General features: G+C 60.0%; 1 protein-coding gene across 3 annotated transcripts in view; it reads right to left on the bottom strand.

Moving 5' to 3' along the window:
- LOC132809021 (sodium-coupled neutral amino acid transporter 3-like) overlaps positions 1–10000 on the bottom strand; it is a 107586-nt gene that overhangs the window by 26111 nt on the left and 71475 nt on the right. For all 3 annotated transcript variants that reach the window (XM_060822397.1, XM_060822398.1, XM_060822396.1), the window contains 5 exons: positions 9047–9131; positions 8319–8434; positions 6571–6644; positions 5788–5880; positions 5310–5391 (listed from right to left, as the gene is read on the bottom strand). In XM_060822397.1, the coding sequence (XP_060678380.1) occupies positions 5310–5391; positions 5788–5880; positions 6571–6644; positions 8319–8434; positions 9047–9131 (450 nt within the window). The remainder of the gene's footprint in view (positions 1–5309; positions 5392–5787; positions 5881–6570; positions 6645–8318; positions 8435–9046; positions 9132–10000) is intronic.

Genomic DNA, 10000 nt, shown 5'->3' with positions numbered 1-10000 from the left:
AGGGTGTGTAGGGGCTGGAGGAGGGGACGGGGATAGGGAGGGGGTGTAGGGTGGTCTCCAAGCCGAGTCCCTGGGTCAGTGAGGGAGCAGTGCTGTGCTGTCGGAGGGGGGGGGGGGGGGGGTGGTGGGAACAGGTCCGCCCAGGACACCCGGCTGGGGGGAGGGGGAGGTGAGCTGTCGGAGTCCGGAATGAGTTAATGGCTGAGATGTTTGTCCTGAGACGCTGCCAAGTTCCGGAGACGAGATTCCTCACCAAATACGGAGTTTTCCCGTCTCCCGGCCGAGAGAGCCGGCTCCCTCAGAGCGGCCTACCTGCTCCCACACCCACCCACCTCCCCCACCCCACCCCAGGCCACACACAGCGAGAGACCACCCCCTCCCCTTCCCACTGTCAAACACTCTCCCCACCTCCCCTCAGCCCACCCACTGCATCCCGGGGAACTGGGACTCTCTCCCAACGATGGGGGGAGACTGTGCTCTCCAACGCTGCGGGCATGTCTCCAGGGCTGGGAGGGGGTGGGGGTGGTGGGGGGGAAACATGCAGCCGCTCGCAGCAGACTCTCACTTACACCCCCTCCCTATCTCCGTCCCCTACTCCAGCCCTCTACACCCCCTCCCTATCTCTGTCCCCTCCTCCAGCCCCTACACCCCCTCTCTATCTCCGTCCCCTCCTCCAGCCCCCTACACCTCCTCCCTATCTCCGTCCCCCTCCTCCAGCCCCCTACACCCCCTCCATATCCCCGTCCCCTCCTCCAGCCCCTACACCCCCTCCCTATCCCCGTCCCCTCCTCCAGCCCCGACACCCCCTCCCTATCTCCCTCCCCCTCCAGCCCCTACACCCCCTCCCTATCTCCGTCACCTCCTCCAGCCCCTACACCCCCTCCCTATCCCCGTCATCCCCTGCCACCCTCCCTATTTCCCTCCAAGATTTCCCTTTCCTTCAATCCTGATCCATTGATCATTGCCGGGTTCCTGTCGCTCTCCAATTGGGGGTGACACCATCAGCTGCCTGGCAGATCTGAGCTATGGGACGTCTCCCCGAAGCCCTGTCTCTCGCTCTCTCTCTCTCTTGCCCACCACTGAGCTTTCCTTTATTGGTCAGAGTACAGGGAGTTGGGAGGTCATGTTGTGGCTGTACAGGACATTGGTTAGGGCCACTGTTGGAATATTGCGTGCAATTCTGGTCTCCTTCCTATCGGAAAGATGTTGTGAAACTTGAAAGGGTTCAGAAAAGATTTACAAGGATGTTGCCAGGGTTGGAGGATCTGAGCTACAGGGAGAGGCTGAACAGGCCGGGGCTGTTTTCCCTGGAGCGTCGGAGGCTGAGGGGATGACCTTATAGAGGTTTATAAAATCATGAAGGGGGACATGGATAGGGTAAATAGACAAGGTCTTTTCCCTGGGGTGGGGGAGTCCAGAACTAGAAGGGCATAGGTTTAGGGTGAGAGGGGAAAGATATAAAAGAGCCCTAAGGGGCAACTTTTTCCCCCAGAGGGTGGTACGTGTATGGAATGAGCTGCCAGAGGATGTGGTGGGGGCTGGTACAATGACAACATTTAAGAGGCATTTGGATGGGTATATGAATAGGAAGGGTTTGGAGGGATATGGGCCAGGTGCTGGCAGGTGGGACTAGATTGGGTTGGGATATCTGGGTCAGCATGGACGGGTTGGGCCGAAGGGTCTGTTTCCGTGCTGTACATCTCTATGGCTCTATGACACCACCTTCACTCTCCTATCTACCTGCGACTCCACTTTCAAGGAGCTATGAACCTGCACTCCAAGGTCTCTTTGTTCAGCAACACTCCCCAGGACCTTACCATTAAGTGGATAAGTCCTGCTAAGATTTGCTTTCCCAAAATGCAGCACCTCACATTTATCTGAATTAAACTCCATCTGCCACTTCTCAGCCCATTGGCCCATCTGGTCCAGATCCTGTTGTAATCTGAGGTAACCCCCTTCGCTGCCCACCACACCGACAATTTTGGGGTCATCTGCAAACCTACTCTCAGACCTTCCTTGGAATCCAGCTGAATTGGCATAGCGTCCCGACACCTGTCCCTGTCACCTCCGTGTCGATTACAGGCTGATTTATATCACCCAGATGCTCCTCAATTCAGCTAGGTCACGTCAAGAGAGACTGGACCATCTCAAGAGAAATCTCGACCAGCCTGGCAGAGTCCAGACCACCTCAATAAAACCCAGATAGGAGAGTCCAGACCCACTACAGAATCATCTAGACAGTCATGGGAGAGTGTAGACTGCGGTGGGAGAGTGTAGACCGCGGTTGGGGAGAGTGTAGACCGCGGTTGGGGAGTGTAGACCGCGGTGGGGGAGTGTAGATTGCGGTTGGGGAGAGTGTAGACCGCGGTTGGGCAGTGTAGACCGCGGTGGGGGAGTTTAGATCGCGGTTGGGGGAAGAGTGTAGACCGCGGTTGGGGAGTGTAGACCGCGGTTGGGGAGAGTTTAGAACGTGGTTGGGGAGAGTGTAGACCGCGGTGGGGGAGAGTTTAGATCGCGGTTGGGGAGAGTGTAGACCGCGGTTGGGGAGTGTAGACCGCGGTTGGGGAGAGTATAGACCGCGGTTGGGGAGAGTTTAGACCGCGGTGGGGAGAGTTTAGACCGCGGTTGGGGGAGTGTAGACCGCGGTTGGGGAGAGTGTAGACCGCGGTTGGGAGAGTGTAGACCGCGGTTGGGGAGAGTGTAGACTGCGGTTGGGGAGAGTGTAGACCGCGGTGGGGGAGAGTTTAGATCGCGGTTGGGGAGAGTGTAGACTGCGGTTGGGGAGTGTAGACCGCGGTTGGGGACAGTTTAGACCGCGGTGAGGGAGAGTGTAGACCGCGGTTGGGGAGAGTGTAGACCGCGGTTGGGGAGAGTTTAGACCGCGGTTGGGGAGAGTGTAGACTGCGGTTGGGGAGAATGTAGACCGCGGTGAGGGAGAGTGTAGACCGCGGTTGGGGAATGTAGACCACGGTTGGGGAGAGTGTAGACCGCGGTTGGGGAGAGTGTAGACCGCAGTGGGGGAGAGTGTAGACCGCAGTGGGGGAGAGTGTAGACCACGGTGAGGGAGAGTGTAGGCCGCGGTGAGGGAGAGTGTAGGCCGCGGTGAGGGAGAGTTTAGACCACGGTTGGGGAGAGTGTAGACCACGGTTGGGGAGAGTGTAGTCCGCGGTTGGGGAGAGTGTAGACCGCGGTGAGGGAGAGTGTAGACTGCGGTTGGGGAGAGTTTAGACCGAGGTTGGGGAGAGTGTAGACCGCGGTGAGGGAGAGTGTAGACCGCGGTGAGGGAGAGTGTAGACCGCGGTGAGGGAGAGTGTAGACCGCGGTGAGGGAGAGTTTAGACTGCGGTTGGGGAGAGTGTAGACCGCGGTGAGGGAGAGTTTTGACCGCGGTTGGGGAGAGTGTAGACCGCGGTTGGGGAGAGTGTAGACCGTGGTTGGGGGAGATTGTAGACCGCGGTTGGGGAGAGTGTAGACCGCGGTGAGGGAGAGTGTAGACCGCGGTTGGGGAGAGTGTAGACCGCGGTAAGGGAGAGTGTAGACCGCGGTGGGGAGAGCGTAGACCGCGGTGAGGGAGAGTGTAGACTGCGGTGAGGGAGAGTGTAGACCGCGGTTGGGGAGAGTGTAGACCGCGGTTGAGGAGAGTGTAGACCACGGTGAGGGAGAGTGTAGGCCGCGGTGAGGGAGAGTTTAGACCACGGTTGGGGAGAGTGTAGACCGCGGTGGAGAGAGTGTAGACCGCGGTGAGAGAGTATAGATCGCGGTGGGGAGTGGGTAGACCGCGGTTGGGGGAGTGTAGACCGCGGTTGGGGAGAGTGTAGACTGCGGTTGGGGAGTGTGTAGATCGCGGTTGGGGAGTGTAGACCGCGGTTGGGGAGAGTGTAGACCGCGGTTGGGGAGTGTGTAGACCGCGGTTGGGGAGTGTAGACCGCGGTGAGGGAGAGTGTAGACCGCGGTTGGGGAGAGTGTAGACCGCGGTTGGGGAGAGTGTAGACCACAGTGGGGGAGAGTGTAGACCGCAGTGGGGGAGAGTATAGATCGCGGTTGGGGAGTGTGTAGACCACGGTTGGGGAGTGTAGACCGCGGTTGGGGAGAGTGTAGACCGCGGTTGGGGAGAGTGTAGACCGCGGTTGGGGGGAGTGTAGTCCGCGGTTGGGGAGAGTGTAGACCGCGGTGAGGGAGAGTGTAGACCGCGGTTGGGAAGAGTTTAGACTGCGGTTGGGGAGAGTGTAGACCGCGGTGAGGGAGAGTTTTGACCGTGGTTGAGGAGAGTGTAGACCGCGGTTGGGGAGAGTGTAGACCGCGGTTGGGGTAGATTGTAGACCGCGGTTGGGGAGAGTGTAGACCGCGGTGAGGGAGAGTGTAGACCGCGGTTGGGGAGAGCGTAGACCGCGGTGAGGGAGAGTGTAGACTGCGGTGAGGGAGAGTGTAGGCCGCGGTGAGGGAGAGTTTAGACCACGGTTGGGGAGAGTGTAGACCACGGTTGGGGAGAGTGTAGACCGCGGTTGGGGAGTGTAGACCGCGGTGGGGTGAGTGTAGACCACGGTTGGGGAGAGTGTAGACCGCGGTTGGGGAGAGTGTAGACCGCGGTTGGGGAGAGTTTAGACCGCGGTTGGGGAGTGTGTAGACCGCGGTTGGGGAGAGTGTAGACCGCGGTTGGGGAGAGTGTAGACCGCGGTGGTAGAGTGTGTGGGCACTGACACCAACATTACACCGTACAGCGACACAAGGGGCTAGCCTCACGTCAACAGAAGAATGGGACGCAGACCATTCAGCCCATCGAACCTGAACCTCCATTCAATCATGGCTGATACGTTTCTCAACCCCTATCTCCCAGTAACCCTTGATCTCCTTGAACCTCTCAATCTCCATCTTCAACAGACTCAACGCCGTGACCCCTCCAGGCTCCTATGGCAGTGAACCCCATCGATTCCTGACTCTCGGGTGATGAAATTCCTCCGTGACTCCTTTCCAAGGAAGACTCTAAGGGTGTGCCCTTGGGTCCCGGTCTCTCCTCCCAATGGGAAATGCTCCCCACACCTACTCCGTCGGTTCGGCGTTCCGGAACCTTCAATCTAATCCTCGCTCATCCTTTGAAACACAGTCGTGTTATAAACCCAGAGTCCTCCTTCTGCGTCCAGCTGTTTGTTCCTGGGACACGTTCACCACCACCCCCTCTCTCTCTCTCTCGAAGCCTGTCCCTCCTCCCTGGGGCCCAGAAACCGCGCAAAGGTTGCCCCCAGGAGTGGCCTCAGGACGGGGCAAATCCAAAGTGGGGGTCCGGATGGGACAGCGAGCGGAAAGGCCGCTTACCTGTTAGTCTCCTCCAACCGCAGGAAGGCTTGAATGACGAGGGGTAATTCATACTTCACGATGTACAGGTAGCTAGACATGGCTGAGGGGAGAAGGAAGGCCGAGGGTTCAAGACAGCACCGTCTCCAATCGTCAGGAACTCCCTCCCCGTCCAGATCGCGCTACCCCAGCCCGTTACACAGGAACAGGAGGCCATCCAGTCCCTCCTCCAGCCTGTTACACAGGAACAGGAGGCCATCCAGCCCATCCACCTCCAGCCTGTTACACAGGAACAGGAGGCCATCCAGCCCATCCACCTCCAGCCTGTTACACAGGAACAGGAGGCCATCCAGCCCCTCCTCCTCCAGCCCCAACCCATGCCCACCCCTGGAGGGTGCAGGTTGGAGGGCCAAGGGCCACGGAAAGGGAGCAGTCCCGGGGCAGAGAGACGGACGGTGCCCTCGGTCCGTGACCCCTGACCCCGCGCTTGCTAACTCACCTCCGGTGTTGTGCAGCGAGATGATGACGGCGGCGAGCACCTTGCCTGGCTGGCCGAAGGCTTTCAGGCCTAGCTTCTCGTACGCCCTCTCCCCTGAAAGGCAGAAGGTCACAGGGTCACAAGGGGGAGGGTCCATTCTCGGTCAGGGGCACGTGCGCCCTCTCCACCTCCCCCCCTCCCCCCACCCACCCCCCCAGCCCCTCACAGAGAAGGTTCCGGGGCCTGGGGCTGGATTCCGTCAGCGGGGAAGGGTCGGGGGGGGCGCGTTGCCTACCAACACCTCCCCTTTGCCCCCAATCCCATCAAACGGGGTCCTGGGGTGACCCTCTGAGGAAGAGGACATCATAGGGGACTGGAGGAGGGGACGGAGATAGGGAGGGGGTGTAGGGGGTTGGAGGAGGGGACGGAGATAGGGAGGGGGTGTAGGGGGCTGGAGGAGGGGACGGAGATAGGGAGGGGGGTGTAGGAGCTGGAGGAGGGGACGGGGATAGGGAGGGGGGTGTAGGGGCTGGAGATGGGGACGGAGATAGGGAGGGGGGTGTAGGGGCTGGAGGGGGGGACGGAGATAGGGAGGGAGTGTAGGGGGCTGGAGGAGGGGACAGAGATAGGGAGGGGGGTGTAGGGGCTGGAGATGGGGACGGAGATAGGGAGGGGGTGTAGGGGGCTGGAGGAGGGGACGGGGATAGGGAGGGGGTGTGGGGGGCTGGAGGAGGGGACGGGGATAGGGAGGGGGTGTGGGGGGCTGGAGGAGGGGACGGGGATAGGGAGGGGGACATAACTCACCGACAAATCCAGCCGATCTGAGAAGGAGGTGGATGGAGTACGCCGAGAGCATGGCGATGGAGATTAACAAGATGCTGTGAAAGGAGATGGAGAGAGAGAGAGAGTGTTAGTGCCCAGGCCTAACTGGGGCTGTCATCTGCCCCCTCTCCCCCCGCAGCTCCCTGGGGAGAGGTAATCGCCCCGGAGTGGGAGGACAGAGGGAGTCGGACAGTATCCCTGGGCTGTGTACACAGCCAGAGATATGGACGCCTTCTCCAGCTGCTCAGATCCTGTGTGACGGACAACAGGGGGATGGGGAGAGGGAGCCAAAGAGGAGGGAATTACACCCTCCCCCCACCCCCAAACAACTCACTGGACAGAGACGTTACACCCCCACCGCACCACACTGGACCCAACAGAATTCGCCGATTCCAAAGGGTCAGTGCTGAGGGAGCGGGTGCTGTGGGAGGGTCAGTGCTGAGGGAGCGGGTGCTGTGGGAGGGTCAGTGCTGAGGGAGTGGGCGCTGAGGAAGGGTCAGTGCTGAGGGAGTGGGTGCTGTGGGAGGGTCAGTGCTGAGGGAGTGGGGGCTGTGGGAGGGTCAGCGCTGTGGGAGTGGGCGCTGAGGAAGGGTCAGTGCTGAGGGAGTGGGTGCTGTGGGAGGGTCAGTGCTGAGGGAGCGGGCGCTGTGGGAGGGTCAGTGCTGAGGGTGTGGGTGCTGTGGGAGGGTCAGTGCTGAGGGAGTGGGGGCTGTGGGAGGGTCAGTGCTGAGGGAGCGGGCCCTATGGGAGGATCAGTGCTGAGGGAGGGGGCGCTGTGGGAGGGTCAGTGCTGAGGGCGCGGGTGCCGTGAGACGGTCAGTGCTGAGGGAGCGGGCGCTGTGGGAGGGTCAGCGCTGAGGGAGCGGGCGCTCTGGGAGGGTCAGTGCTGAGGGAGTGGGCGCTGTGGGAGGGTCAGCGCTGAGGGAGGGGGGGCTGTGGGAGGGTCAGTGCTGAGGGAGCGGGGGCCGTGGGAGGGTCAGTGCTGAGGGAGTGGGGGCTATGGGAGGGTCAGTGCTGAGGGTGCGGGGGCTGTGGGTCAGTGCTGAGGGGGTGGGCGCGTTGGGATGGTCAGTGCTAAGGGAGTAGGTGCTGTGGGAGGGTCAGTGCTGAGGGAGTGGGGGCTGTGGGTGGGTCAGTGCTGAGGGAGCGGGGACTGTCGGAGGGTCAGTGCTGAGGGAGTGGGTGCTGTGGGAGGGTCAGTGCTGAAGGAGTGGGTGATGTGGGAGGGTCAGTGCTGAGGGAGTGGGTGCTGTGGGAGGGTCAGTGCTGAGGGAGTGGGTGCTGTGGGAGGGTCAGTGCTGAGGGTGTGGGGGCTGTGGGAGGGTCAGTGCTGTGAGTATTGCTTCCTGCTGCTCGAGCTGTTGAAACACACACAGAGAATCCAAACACCTGCTCCCTTGGCGTTGTGCGGACGTGACAGCTATTCTCAGTCCTGGACGGGATCCAGATCCCTTGGGGCGTGGAGCCAGGAATGATGCAAGGAGCAGGCAGTGTTGCGAAGGATTTAAATGCGGGAAGTAGTCGAGCGAGTGTTCCCTGGCCTGCCCCCAGCTCCCACCACACCCACGCCAGAGAAACTGGCAATCACCACCGAGACACATCCAGTCCGCAACTTTACCCCACACCCTGCCCTTTTCCCACACACAGAGCTGAGCATCTCCACCCCCTCACCGCCTCCCTCAATGCCCCCCCAAGGGACACACTGGCACCCAGACCCGCTCCCTACTCACACAAAGACGATGATGCCCGTGTTCGACATGGCATACGCCAGACCAAGGATTCCACTTCCCATGATGGAGTTGCTGAGGTTGAAAGCCGACATGCCAAAAGATGTCTTCCCGTCAAACTGGGGGGCGAGAGACAGAGAGAGAGAGAGAGAGAGAGTGGACACAGTCTCAGAGGGACATTCAGGGACTCACCTCCCTCTGCACCGTCCCCCCCCATCATACACTCCCAGGGACAGGGGGTTAGATACAGGGTAAAGCTCCCTCTACACCGTCCCCCCATCAAACACTCCCAGGACAGGGACAGCACGGGGTTAGATACAGGGTAAAGCTCCCTCTACACTGTCCCCCCATCAAACACTCCCAGGACAGCAACAGCACGAGGTTAGATACAGAGTAAAGCTCCCTCTACACTGTCCCCACATCAAACACTCCCAGGGACAAGGACAGCACGGGGTTAGGTTCAGAGTAAAGCTCCCTCTACACTGTCCCCACATCAAACACTCCCAGGGACAGGGACAGACCGGGGTTAGATACAGAGTAAAGCTCTCTCTACACTGTCCCCCATCAAACACTCCCAGGGACAGGGACAGCACGGGGTTAGATACAGAGTAAAGCTTCCTCTACACTGTCCCCCATCAAACACTCCAAGGGACAGGGGCAGCACGGAGTTAGATGCAGAGTAAAGCCATCTCGACACTGAGCTTGTTAATGAGTTGTAAAGGGATCCTTACATCTGTGAACTGGATCGTTTTTTTCCCGGAAGGGTGGGGTAAGAATTCCTCCCGTTCAGTGGACATGGAGTCGGTTGGATCATACCTGAGGACAGATTACAGTAATACCATCGTCAGAACAGACAGAGACATACCAGAGGGTCAGTGCTGAGGGAGCGGGGGCTGTGGGAGGGTCAGCGCTGTGTGTGTGAAGGGGGTGGACTGTGCAGTTAATGGATATGAGGTGTCTGTCTTGGGTTTGATAAACTCGGCATGATCTCAGGCAAACATTTTGACAGGGGAATGTGAGCTCAATTGCTCTTATCTCTCAACAACTGTTTTCAAACTGATAACTCCCAGGTCCTGCCTTGTGTACACTCCTCTGAATCAACTTTGGCAATTTACTCTGAAACAGGCCTCTCCCAATGTACGGAGACATGAACGGTGCTCCGAGTGTGGGTCTGACCGAGGGATACGGAGATGGGGAACTGCGCACGGTGCTCCGAGTGTGGGTCTGACCGAGAGATACGGAGATGGGGAACTGTGCACGGTGCTCCGAGTGTGGGTCTGACCGAGGGATACGGAGACGGGGAACTGTGCACGGTTCTCCGAGTGTGGGTCTGACAGGGATACGGAGATGGGGAACTGTGCACGGTGCTCCGAGTGTGGGTCTGACCGAGGGATACGGAGACGGGGAACTGTGCACGGTTCTCCGAGTGTGGGTCTGACAGGGATACGGAGATGGGAACTGTGCACGGTGCTCCGAGTGTGGGTCTGACCGAGGGATACGGAGATGGGAACTGTGCACGGTGCTCCGAGTGTGGGTCTGACCGAGGGATACGGAGATGGGGAACTGTGCACGGTGCTCCGAGTGTGGGTCTGACCGAGGGATACGGAGACAGGGAACTGTGCACGGTGCTCCGAGTGTGGGTCTGACCGAGGGATACGGAGATGGGGAACTGTGCACGGTGCTCC

Source organism: Hemiscyllium ocellatum, unplaced genomic scaffold (genome assembly GCF_020745735.1).
Source record: "Hemiscyllium ocellatum isolate sHemOce1 unplaced genomic scaffold, sHemOce1.pat.X.cur. R, whole genome shotgun sequence".
Classification (NCBI taxonomy): domain Eukaryota; kingdom Metazoa; phylum Chordata; class Chondrichthyes; order Orectolobiformes; family Hemiscylliidae; genus Hemiscyllium; species Hemiscyllium ocellatum.
Note: the sequence above shows the minus strand (reverse complement) of the source record. Positions and strands in the feature narration are given on the sequence as shown.